General features: G+C 39.1%; 1 protein-coding gene across 1 annotated transcript in view; it reads left to right on the forward strand.

The window, feature by feature from the left end:
• Positions 1 to 13802, forward strand: part of LOC126416261 (1-phosphatidylinositol 4,5-bisphosphate phosphodiesterase classes I and II) — a 395393-nt gene that overhangs the window by 350689 nt on the left and 30902 nt on the right. The window contains exon 19 of the mRNA XM_050083891.1: positions 4295 to 4472. Within this exon, the coding sequence (XP_049939848.1) occupies positions 4295 to 4472 (178 nt within the window). The remainder of the gene's footprint in view (positions 1 to 4294; positions 4473 to 13802) is intronic.

Here is a 13802-nt window from a genome sequence, read left to right on the forward strand (position 1 = left end):
TGTGAAAATGATCAATAGATGGCGCTGTATGTGTCAGAACACATATATGAAACATCTGTCATGTGTACGACCCATTGGAGTTGGTATAAACATGCCGGGTACATGGCTTTTCCTCGTTTTGAATCTGCGACGTTCGTGTCTAAATGTAGGATCGCACTCTGCTTGTAAAGATGTATTATAAGAATTATGACTGTGTACATGTCGCTCTGCAGAACTTCCAGACACTGAAGGGTTTGAAAAAAAGGCATTGGTCGGATGACTGCCGTGGGTCTGGAGAAAATAAATCAGATATTTGAAACGATGGGCTCTTCTGGTGTATAACCTGGTAGAAGGAGGAAATGAATTGATTCAACATCGGTGGAAGCAGTGGTCAGAGCAATGCAGGAGGAGACAAGTGGTCGTTTGCAAATGTGTAGTGTACGGAGGATTGCCCGAACATTTGATATATCTGTGAGCACAGTGTGTAAAATCCTAAAAAACATCCTTCTTTGCTATCCATTCAAAATCACCCATGTGCACGAGTTGCTTCCTATTGACCTGCCAGCAAGAGAGACCTTTGCTTAAGAATTTATTGCTTGTATGGAAGTGGACAATGATTGGCCATGGAAGATTTTGTGGACAGACAAAGCCCACTTACATCTGACAGGGCATGTCAATACACAGAATTGTCGAATATGGGCAACGGAAAATCCACATGCATATCAACCAGTACCACTTCATCCTCAAAAGTCACTGTGTAGTGTGGGCTTACAGCATCATTTTTCATAGGGCCATATTTTTTTGAAGAGACAGGTCTTTCTGGTCCTGTTACCTGTACCCTCACTGGTAAGTGCTATGAATGTCTTTTGCACAACCACGTCATTCCAGCTCTCCAACAGCATAGATGTGTGGATAGGATTATTTTTATGCAAGATGCTGCACTTCCTCACATTACAAACCCAGTTAAGCAGCTGCTGAAGTGGCATTTTGGAAATGCTAGAATTATCAGCTGCCATTTCCATACAGCCTGGCTTTCCCAATCACCTGATCTTAATTCGTGTGACTTCTGGCTGTGGGGCTATCTGAAAGATATTGTGTTCAGTGTTCTGATTGCAAACTTAACCCCAGAAACACTTCGATCAGCTGGGGAACATGCTGTTTCTCGATTTCAACTTGTTGCAGAAAACAGTGGACACCGTATTGAACATGTTTTGTGCGAATCGCATGGAAATTATTAATCTCATTTGGTTTTTATTGGTGCTTTTTATGTGGTTTTTGGCCTCAGGACAATTAAAAACCAATGTGAGTGATGCTTTATATGCGATTTTTGGCCTCAGGACAATTAAAAACCAATTTTTTCCATCCGATGCGATATGACCTTGCCATGGTGGATGGGCTTACGTAACTAACATTATGACACCTGTACACTCATGCGCACTGAGTAGTACAGTTTGTTTAGTATCAGATGTACATCTTAGGCATTGATGTATGATTCATTTGTCATTTGTAGTCGACCACTATCAAATTATGATGCTTACACTGCCATCTATTGCTACATTTTGTAACTATTTATTTTTCTTTTGCCACACGTTTGTCCCCTTCTTTGAAAATATTCCATTGTGATTTGACGCCACTCTGATCAGTGGTGTTATTTCTACAGTGGTTTGAAAGTTTAACTTTAATTATAATCAACCTGTGCATTAAAAAGAATAAGGGACCCAGGATTGAACCTTGTTGGACCCCATTCTTGATACCTCCCCAGTTTGAGGAATCTGCTGATTTTCACACATTATGTGAAATGATTATTTCAACCCTCTGTACTCTTCCAGTTAAATATGAATTAAACCATTTGTGCACAGTCCCACACAATGGAAATACATCAGAGAGAGTAGGAAGCAGTTGGTAAATACTCATTTTCTGTTAAGAGAGGATAGAGTAGACACAGTGAAAAGAGAAAGAAATAATATAATTAAAAAGTAAAAGGAAAGGGTCAAAGAGAAAGATGGTCTAGAAAATCAAAATAGCGAGTTGGAGACAGAGAGGAAAAATAAAAATGAACATAATTGAAATAAATAAATAACTAATTAAGAAAATTTTGCAATATGAGAACAGAGGAAAGATTAAATCCAGGAGGATGCAGGTATTACAATGTGTGCAGGAGATCAAGTTTTCACCTCTGAAGTTCAGGAAAACTAGTGCTGCATCTGAGGATCCAAACAGCACATTTGGTTTAGTTGGTGCTTGGATTTGTTAAGTAATACTGTAGAGCATGCTCAGAAGCTTGAAACTAGATGTCCCATTGACACACATTTCTCTTGATTCCACTCATGTGTTCAACAGTTTTGTGATGGTCCTTCTTGCATAAATTTCTACACAGGGAACAGTTGTCAGTTGGTAAATAACACAGGTTTTTTTTGCCTTTAATGTTGTAGGATTTACTTTTGTTGGGACTGGAGTAAATTGTAATGAATGGGAGCATGTGGGGCATTTTTAACTATGAGAACAAATTTCAGAGGTGGTACACTGAAGTACCAATTTGATAAGACTGATGCAGATATGATGGTGAAAGATGACAATGAATTGCGTTTGTAGTGTATTGGGCACATACAATATCATTTCATGGCTTAACTTGAGATAAGCATAGCTCTGCTTCAGTAATCTATTGCTGTATTTAAGACCTCTCTATTATGTGGTAAGGAGGGGGGGGGGGGGGGGGGGCAAGGATTACTTCTGGCTGTTTAGAGTGAAAAAGCTATGATGGTCATGTCAGAGTAGGTGACTGCATGAGAGCTTACTTTGTGTCTCTGTTCAATGAGATAGTTGCAGTAGAGGAAAGCATAGGAGAGATTACTGGTTTAGGTTTTGAGGCACATACATTTACTATGGTTAACCGGGCTATTGTATAGAAGGGGTTGCTTGACATAGAAAGGTTTGCAGCTATCAGAGTGGAGGTATTGTTGCATATATGCTGAGAAGGGGTTGACAGACACTTGGCTAAAAGCCCCAGTGAGTATGAGGTCAAAACCAATAAAATGACTCTGGGCCTGGAGAAGGAGCAGTTGAGTTCAAGTTTGGAAAAGGTGTTAAGGTGTTTCAGGATGTGGAGAAGTTCTTCACATGGGTGTAGACCTCCAAGACATCACCAGTAAATCTGCAACAAGCAGAGTGTCACAGCTTTTCTGTTTGACCCTTCTATTACCTCCAATAATCTTCTAGTCTCTTTGATGCACTTCCCTTCACCTCTGTCTCATCTCATCTGCTTGACCTACACTCACCCCTTCCCAACCTTTTCCAAAAGATCCCTATATCCCCTATGAGTAAGAACCGTATGGTGTAAAAATTAGTATTTTCTAATGTAAGTATTTCTGTTGGCAGTATTAGGAATTGTGCCTGAAATTCCAGAGAGCACTTTCTGGGAAGAAATGGTGAACATATTACTTCCTTCCACATGCATTTTGCATAATGATCAGGATGGGAAAATTTGAGTTATTAGAGCCAATACAAAAGCTTGCTGACAATCATTCTTGCCGGTGGCATTTGCAAGTTGAATAGGGTGGGGTAGGAGGTCAGTTAATGGTATCAGAAGTACCCTCTGCAGAATGCCATTTGGTGGCTTGTGGATATATGTAAATTTAGATTTGCCTCCTGTATTTTGGTCATAATGAAAGTATTCTCGATTGAATTTTACTTTTGATACAATTAATGTTAGTATTACTCTGTTTTGCCAGTATTGATGTATATTACTGTGCAGTCCAAGTATGTTTTGCCAGTATTGATGTATATTACCGTGCAGTCCAAGTAAGATAATGGCACTTAATGATGTTTGTAATATTTGCATCTAAAGGAAAATTAGCCACTCACCTATGGCGGACTGATGTGTGGCGCATAGAAACATGTGGATGGAAACACTGTTCGCACTAGTTTTCAATGCTCCTGCTCTTTTTCTAATTAAAGTACACCCATTACACACACACTCCCATGCCTATCTCAAGACTCAGTCTCACTGTGGTTGCAGTAGAGTGTGTTTGGGTGTCTGTATGATTGTGTGCATGAGTGGGCATAACTTTGTTAGAAAAAGAGCAGGAGCTCAAAAGCTAGTGTGAATAGTGTTTCCTGTATATGTTTCTGTATGCTTCACTAATGAGTCCGATATGGTGAGTGCCTGAACAGTTAACTTTCCCTCATTTTACATGTTATTCCATCCAGGAATTTCCATTATTGTAATATTTACATCTCTTATACTCCAGCTAAATATTTTACACTAAAGTACAGTAATTACAACAATATAATCACCTATTCATATAATTGTCTGCAGAACTGATATGCAACACCAACATCACCATGAATCATCAGAACTGTCAGAGAGTGAAGGGGAAACAACACGTCATGCAGGTAGTACAGGGCTACCTCGAAGTCACTCAGAGAGACTTCTCGCTATGTTTCGGGATCACATACATCAGGAGCGTGAGCTACATGAAAGGTACCATGAACTGGTAAGTTGTGGATTCTATTACTATACATACATGAATGTGTGCGTGTACACACACACACACACACACACACACACACACACACACACACACACACATTTATTCATTATTGTTTTGATTAGTTAGAGACAATGGGAGAGGTTCTTTCTGGGATGAAATGGGGTAGGAGAGGATGGAGTTTGAGGAATATAAAACCAGTATGAACCTGATAATGGTTATATTCATTTATTTATACATTCATACAATTGTATGTGTGTACAATGGTTACCGAATTTCATAAAATTTAAAAGTATGGTTATAATAGAGGGAAACATTCCACGTAGGAAATATATATCTAAAAACAAAGATGATGTGACTTACCAAATGAAAGTGCTGGCAGGTCGACAGACAAACAAACAAACACAAACATACACACAAAATTCAAGCTTTTGCAACAAACTGTTGCCTCATCAGGAAAGAGGGAAGGAGGGGGAAAAGACGAAAGGATGTGGGTTTTAAGGGAGAGGGTAAGGAGTCATTCCAATCCCGGGAGCGGAAAGACTTACCTTAGGGTAAGCGTCTGCTTGTGTCTGTATATGTGTGGATGGATATGTGTGTGTGTGTGTGTGCGAGTGTATACCCGTCCTTTTTTCCCCCTAAGGTAAGTCTTTCCGCTCCCGGGATTGGAATGACTCCTTACCCTCTCCCTTAAAACCCACATCCTTTCGTCTTTTCCCTCTCCTTCCCTCTTTCCTGATGAGGCAACAGTTTGTTGCGAAAGCTTGAATTTTGTGTGTATGTTTGTGTTTGTTTGTTTGTCTGTCAACCTGCCAGCACTTTCATTTGGTAAGTCACATCATCTTTGTTTTTGGATATATAAAATTTAAAAGTATGCACAAGAACATATTTCTAATCATGGGCATAATTTTACATAGGGTGTACTACAAATGCTCAGAATATACTATATTTTCAGACTCATATTCAATACAGAGAAAAAAATCAATCTTCCTGTACTACATCATGTATGATAGTAATATTCTTGCACCTATTAAATTCTTCACTTGCTTTTTACACCACAGCTTATTATTTGGTAATCTGTAGCCATCATCCTGAGTTTCTTTGTGTCCTCAAACACTATATAGACAAGCAAAATTAAAGAAAAAAAGTGTTTCAAATTAAAATATTATGCATCTATTAATAATTGTGGAAACCAAAGTGCATTACATGTGTAGAAGGGGGAGGCAGGGAAAATACAGAGGTCAGAAAATGAAAGATATAGAAAACTAGAAGGGAGTCAAGAAAGGAATAGGTACTGTGAAGGACTTGTGAGACTGAATAAATTAACATAAAATAATACCAGGTGGGTGGCGAGAATCAAGGACATGTTGTAATGCCAGTTCCCATCTGTGTTGTTTGAGAAACTGGTGTCTGGGGGAAGAATCCCAATGGTACATGTGATGAAACAGGCACCAAGTTCACAACTGTCATGTTGTACAGCATGCTCTGCAACAGAATATTGTACGTTGCCAGTATATACCCTCTGCCTATGCCCATCCATTCAAACTGATAACTTGGTAGTATTCCTGCTGATGTGAAAGGCCAAACAGTGACTTCATAACAGCTGGTATATGACATGTGTCATTTCACAGGTGGCTCTCCCTTTTATAGTACATGTTTTCCAGTTACAGGGCTAGTATAAGTCATAGTAGGAGGGTGCACTGGGCAAGTCTTACAGCAGAGTCAGAAAGTGCATAGGAGCCATAGGTAGGAAAATGGTTGCAGAAGAAGCATAAGGTCTGACAAGGTTTTTGCAGCAATTGGGAGAGTGATGAAAAGCTACTCTGGGTGTGGTGGACAAAATATCAGATGGTATGAACCTCAGGGCATAATTTTAGGAAGTCACAGCCTTGTTGAAAGTGGCCACTTTCCTTGATGTTGACCTAAACCTCACAAAAGGCCAGCTACACAATTTTGTTCACGTTAAGGGGCAGATGTCCACAATCTATTGATTATGAACTGTAGATTAAAGCTAAGGACCTGCAAAAAGGTGGGAATTTGAGGAGATGGGACCTGGATAAACTGAAAGAACCAGAGGTTGTAGAGAGCTTCATGGAGAGCATTAGGGAACAATTGACAAGAATGGGGGAAAGAAATACAGGAGAAGAAGAATGGGTAGCTTTGAGAGACAAAATAGCGAAGGTAGCAGAGGATCAAGTAGGTAAAAAGACGAGGGCTAGTAGAAATCCGTGGGTAACAGAAGAGATATTGAATTTAACTGATGAAAGGAGAAAATATAAGAATGCAGTGAATGAAGCAGGCCAAAAGGAATACAGACATCTCAAAAATGAGATCGACAGGAAGTGCAAAATGGCTAAGCAGGGATGGCTAGAGGACAAATGTAAGGCTGTAGAGGCTTATCTCACAAGGGGTAAGATAGATACTGCCTACAGGAAAATTAAAGAGACCTTTGGAGAAAAGAGAACCACTTGCATGAATATCAAGAGCTCAGATGGAAACCCAGTTCTAAACAAAGAATGGAAAGCAGATAGGTGGAAGGGGTATATAGAGGGTCTATAGAAGGGCAATGATCTTGAGGACAATATTATGGAAATGGAAGAGGAGGTAGATGAAGATGAGATACTGCGTGAAGAGTTGGACAGAGCACTGAAAGACCTGAGTTGAAACAAGGCCCCGGGAGTAGACAACATTCCATTAGAACTACTGACAGCCTTGGGAGAGCCTGTACTGATAAAACTCTGCCATCTGGTGAGTAAGATGTATGAGACAGGTGAAATATCCTCAGACTTCAAGAAGAATATAATAATTCCAATCCCAAAGAAAACAGGTGTTGACAGATGTGAAAATTACCGAACTATCAGTTTAATAAGCCACGGCTGCAAAATACTAACACAAATTCTTTACAGACGAGTGGAAAAACTGGTAGGAGCTGACCTTGGGGAAGATCAGTTTGGATTCGGTAGAAATGTTGGAACATGTGAGGCAATATGGACCCTATGACTTATCTTAGAAAATAGATTAAGGAAAGGCAAACCTACATTCATAGCATTTGTAGACTTAGAGAAAGCTTTTGACAATGTTGGCTGTAATACTCTCTTTCAAATTCTGAAGGTGGCAGGGGTAAAATACAGGGAGCGAAAGGCTATTTACAATTTGTACAGAAACCAGATGGCAGTTATAATAGTCGAGGGGCATGAAAGGGAAGCAGTGGTTGGGAAGGGAGTGAGACAGGGTTGTAGCCTCTTTATGGTGTCATTCAATCTGTAAATTGAGCAGTAAAGGAAACAAAAGAAAAATTCGGAGTAGGAATTAAAATCCACGGAGAAGAAATAAAAACTTTGAGGTTCGCCGATGACATTGTAATTCTGTCAGAGACAGCAAAGGACTTGGAAGAGCAGCTGAATGGAATGGACAGTGTCTTGAAAGGAGGATATAAGATGAACAACAACAAAAGCAAAATTAGATTAATGGAATGTAGTCGAATTAAATCGGGTGATGCTGGGGGAATTAGATTAGCAAATGAGACACTTAAAGTAGTAAATGAGTCTTCCTATTTGGGGAGCAAAATAACTGATGATGGTCAAAGTAGAGAGGATATAAAATGTAGACTGGCAATGGCAAAGAAAGAATTTCTGAAGAAGAGAAATTTGTTGACATCGAGTATAGATTTAAGTGTCAGGAAGTCATTTCTGAAAGTATTTGTATGGAGTGTTACCATGTATGGAAGTGTAACATGGACGATAAATAGTTTAGACAAGAGGAGAAGAGAAGCATTGGAAATGTGGTGCTACAGAAGAATGCTGAAGATTAGATGGGTAGATCACGTAACTAATGAGGAGGTATTGAATAGAATTGGAGAGAAGAGAAATTTGTGGCACAACTTGACTAGAAGAAGAGATCGATTGGTAGGGCATATTCTGAGACATCAAGGGATCACCAATTTAGCATTGGAGAGCAGCATGGAGGGTAAAAATCATAGAGGAAGACCAAGAGATGAATACACTAAGCAGATTCAGAAGGATGTAGATTGCGGTAGGTACTGGGAGATGAAGAAGCTTGCACAGGATCGAGTAGCATGGAGAGCTGCATCAAACCAGTCTCTGGACTGAAGACCACAACAACAACAACAACAAAGCACAGTGGATCTTTCCCATCCTTAATGTGATTGACTGAAAACCATCTCAACTTTGTTCTAGTCCTCAGATAAGATCTGGATTTTAGAGGGCACAGTAACTATTCACCAGCTACATGGAAGAAGCATTGGAGCAGGTCATTCAGCCCTCAACAACGTTATTCTACAGCAGGGCTGGCCAGATGCTGCACACTATACAAAAGTGCGGAAGTGCGGCACAGGTGCACTCATCTCAGCCAGTGGACAAAGTGGAACAGTGACCTCTGTGATTAGACACATGTACCAAATGAGCAGTGATAGCAGTGCTCCCTTGCTCTTTGAGGGAGCCAACTATTGTCTGAAAACACTGCACATTTCCCTACCCTTGGTTTGGTCTATGAAAGTGCTAGAATTCTAGAATGTGTATCAATAATTGTAAAAATTAATGAGGAATTTCAAGTACAATTGGTAGATGTTACAAGTGTGCCTCCTATTATTTGTTGCTTTGCACAGCCATTTTCAGCATCAGTTGAAGATGCTCTGAATCATCTTCAGATGGAACTGATTGACCTGCAGTGCAATACATGGCTTAAGGACAAGTTCTTTGCAGTACAAAGTACAAAAGCATTCTATGAAAAGTTTCCGCAGGAAGAATATCCACACTTGCATCATGAAGCTGTGAGAGTTATGTCCATGCTCGGATCTACTTATATGTGTAAAAAACCTTTCTCCATAATGGAAATAAGTAAAGCAAGGTTTTGATTGTGTGTTAGTGACGAAAATCTTCGCAACAGCTTGCGTGTATCAATGTGCCTTGCTTTGTGCCTGACATTAACTTTATCATTTCTCATTACCAATGACAAACATTTCAGATTTCTTTCTTTTTCTAATTTAAAATTGTTACTGACTAACTGTGCCTCATCCTGCTCCATGTTTCCTAGGTGGACATTGTTATATGAAAAATTATGTATTAAACCGGTTCTTCAAAGTATACTTACATGCTTAAAAATTATCGTTCAATATGTGTGAGACATGTTTGATACCCTTGCCATGAAGGGTATTTAGCTACCTAACATGAGACTAAAACCAATCTGGCATATTTATGCACCATTTTTTATGTTTTATTTTAGAACCATGATTTTTATTGATAGGGTGATGGAATAGCTATGTAAGTTCCCCTGATTGTGTTGGATACTGTGAAAAGAGCATGAGAGTACCCCATGTATAATGGTAAAGCAATGCAGCATTATCTGTGACATATACTAAATGAGCGGTGACGGTTCCATTTCTCTGTTTACATGCTTGGTAAGTTTGCACGATGTGACTAGAAAGCTGCACATATACAGCAGCTCCGCACGTGTGCAGAATTTCTGGCTGGCCATGTTCTCTGGGCAGTGGTAATGCTATAGATTTTCTTACGCAGATGACACTTTATGGATATGTTTTGAAGTTAGCCTGTGTTTGCGTGGGGTTCCCTAACTAACATGCAAATTAGGACCAGAGTGAAGCTCTGATGCATATCTCACTCATGAGGGTGCCCATCACTTACATGTGAGGAAAGATGCTGAAATAATGTAGCCTCAGTTCAACCTATCTTGAGCCAGCTAAACTTCTCATAAATTTAATTAAGAGACTGGTTATTATTTCCCCTCCAAAATAATGATGGGTAGGAAAGCAGGGAAACTGTGTAGTTGAACACAGAAAATTCTGACCTAGAGTACTACAGTGAGATTTGTTGACTCAAAGACAAGCATGAAATTCAAGTATGATTTGTATGAGAATCATAAGCGCCATGAGTTATTGACAAATTTATGGACAGAAATAGACGGAGGCACTTGCAAAATCCGACTGGAGACCTGTCTGACCAAATTGCTGTGAAGCACTTATACGTGACTGGGGCCACAATGAGATGCAAATTAATTGTAATCGCAGGTAACATGTCGGTGATCAGACACATTGCCACACCCTATTGCTACTGAAAGGAAAGTGGTGCTAAGTGCATCCACTGTGAAGACAAGGCTACCATGTTGGGGCACCAAATCTATTGATGGATTCCCTGTTAGCTGGAGCAGTGTATTACCACAAACAGCAGAGTTTGGCATGTAGATGACTGTTGCGATTCACGGCCAGATGCACTGCAATGTAGTTGATGGCATCCGAGGTAGAGGGCTCCAAACTCGACCATGAAACACTATTTGCCTATTCTCCAACAAAGTACAGAAGAATAAGTAATGTTCGACTCCTGTGATGATCAGGACAGTTATCCTTGTGTTTTCTTCATCACCGCTCTGCCAGAGCTTCTGCTCTGTTGCGCTAGTGATCAGCCAGTCACAGACCAGCAACAATTTTTCATCCGATCGTGATAGTTAAACAAAAGCCACAAATCTCCCACTACAAAATTTTGTCATTATAGTTGCTAGTGACAGCTCTCTGTGCCAGTCTCCGTGATGACCATAATCATGAGCAGACGTAAGAGTCAACCTTCCAATCACAGCCTCTGTAAAATGTCTGTGCAGTAAGCTGTTGGGTGTTGGACACCATCGGATTATGCTAATTACATGGTCTATGTGTGATGCCACCATAGCAAACCATAGACTGTGTTTCACTGGCAGGCATCTTAGGAGATGCAACAACTGCCTACACAACACTTGTCCTTACCCTTCTGGAGTATCACTACATGCTGTGGGGTCCTTACCAGACAAGATTGATGGAGGCACCAAAAAAACTCTAGGAAGGGCAGCTCAGTTTGTACTGTCACAAAATATGGGAGAGAGTATCATAGATATGGTACATGAGTTGGGGTGGCAATTATTAGAATAAAAGTGTTTTCTGTTGTGGTGAGACTTTTCACAAAGTTTCACTCACTAACATTCTTTTCTGAATTTGAAAATATTTTGTTGGCTCCCCTATTTAGGGAGAAATGGCAATCATCAAAAAATAAGAGATATCAGAGTTCACACAAAAAGATTTAGGAGGTCATATTTCATGTGTACTTTTCAGGAGTGTAATGGTAGAGAAATATCTGAAAGTGGGTCAATGAACCCCCTGCCAAGCACTTAAGTGTGAATTGCAGAGATGTAGATGCATGATTGGTATGGACTAGATGCTGGTGTGAAAGTGTGTAACAAGTTTTACAATAGTGGTTGTCGCTGAATTATGAGCCATTGGATGGTTAGGAGGAAGTAGGGTTTTAGAACAATGTTGCTGATTAGGTAATCTGAATAAATAGGGAAAAAGACCATGTAGACTGGCACCCTAATCAAGGCAGCCCCAAAATTAATTAGTTCCTCACTGCACTCTCCCTTGCTGTATCTTACACTGATGGTAAATACTGTTTGTTTTACTATGAAATTGGTCTCACTTACATCTGTTGTTGAGGTTTGCACTGCTTGGATGAATATTAATTGAATAGTTTTTCAGTTAAAAAATGTATGCCAGAATATAGTAGCAAACCTGTAGCTTTCATGATGTATAATATGTAGAAAGTTTACTTTGAAGGAACAAGTTTCTTTGCATGTCTTATCAGAAAAGAAATCTATTACAAAATTTTCATTCCAAACATTTTCATCCTATATAGAAGGCACATGTGCTAACTTTATCTGCCTAAATGCAGGAAAAATTGTATTGCTGCTAAATCACGCTATTTGTCATAACCATGTGAGTTTACAAACAATCACATAATAGTATTGAATAGAAAAACCTTCCAAAGGTTCTGCAAAATTATATTTATTTGGTCGCAAACCAGCTTTCATCTTCTTAGACCGTATTCAGGTGAAAACTGAATGCCATAAACATAAAAAAAGACATGTGACTTACATAGACATTATTGATTCAGAAGATAGAAAAATGACGACATGTAGAGTGTTTAGATAGGGAATTTTTACATATTCTTAACATGCAGAAATTATTACATTTAACCACAAGACATGAAAACTGAATATAATTTATAATTTTAATTTAACATTTGTACAACTAAAATATAATTTAACTGATGGAGAAAAAAGGAGACTTGAGACTGATCATTTACTAAGTTGACATTCTGTGTCTTACATTTATTGATTTCCAGTTGGATTGTCTTTCTCCTTCCTTAAGCGAATCTAAAATTTAACAGTCTTCATCATATGAGTAGTTTTCTACTAAAAGGAGTTTGGCAAAGGTTGAATCTTTCATTCTTAATCTACACCTCCTCTCATGTTGAGATAACCTTATTGTTCAAATGTTCAAATGTGTGTGAAATCTTATGGGACTTAACTGCTAAGGTCATCAGTCCCTAAGCTTACACAGTACTTAACCTAAATTATCCTAAGGACAAACACACACACCCATGCCCGAGGGAGGACTTGAACGTCCGTCGGTACCAGCCACACAGTCCATGACTGCAGCGCCTTAGACCGCTCGGCTAATCCTGTGCGGCTAACCTAATTGTCACAGCCCTGCCTGACTGACCAGCATATATTTTTCCTCTGTACTTGCATGTGATTTTATACACACCCTGTGAGAAAGATTTGCAGTTTGTCTATTAATAAAATTTTTGGTATGCTGTTGGTGTTAGAGTACAGTATCATAAGGTGTACCTAAAGGCTCCTTTTTGGGGCCAATCCTGTTCTTATGCTTCATAAATGACTTGCCCATAAATGTAAATACCCCACCAGTTCTATTTGCAGACAATGCTTCTGTTTTAATTGAAGGTTATGATGCTGAATAAGTTATGAGCTCCATCATAAGCACACTGGATACTCTAGAAAACTGATTCCAGTTAAATGGGTTGAAACTGAACTGTGCAAAAACCCATATGGTTCATTTCAGAACCAAATATTCAAAATATTTGGAAATTAAAATACAACATAACATTGGAAGAAGATGACATGATCAAATTCCTAGTCCTAAATGTGGACAAGAACTTAAGCTGGAATGCATATTTTGATTCCTATCAGATAAACTAAGCATTTTTCATGGAAAATCTGGGATGGAATGTAACAATATTATGAAAAGGATAGTTGCTATGCATCATGTAGGGAAGATGCTTAGTCGCAGAGAGGCACAACTAAATGAATGTCAAAAAAGTAAGCAGTTTTGAATTTTCAAGCAATAACTAGCAATTCTACTGACTTGAGTACAAGAAAAATAGCACATCTTGGTTACTTTGAGTCTGTCGTTAGATATGGTATAATTTCCTGGAGAAGTTCAAATAGTGTGTCTCGAATACTGAAACTACAGAAGAAAGT

The sequence above is a fragment of the Schistocerca serialis genome, chromosome 8 (genome assembly GCF_023864345.2).
Source record: "Schistocerca serialis cubense isolate TAMUIC-IGC-003099 chromosome 8, iqSchSeri2.2, whole genome shotgun sequence".
Lineage (NCBI taxonomy): Eukaryota > Metazoa > Arthropoda > Insecta > Orthoptera > Acrididae > Schistocerca > Schistocerca serialis.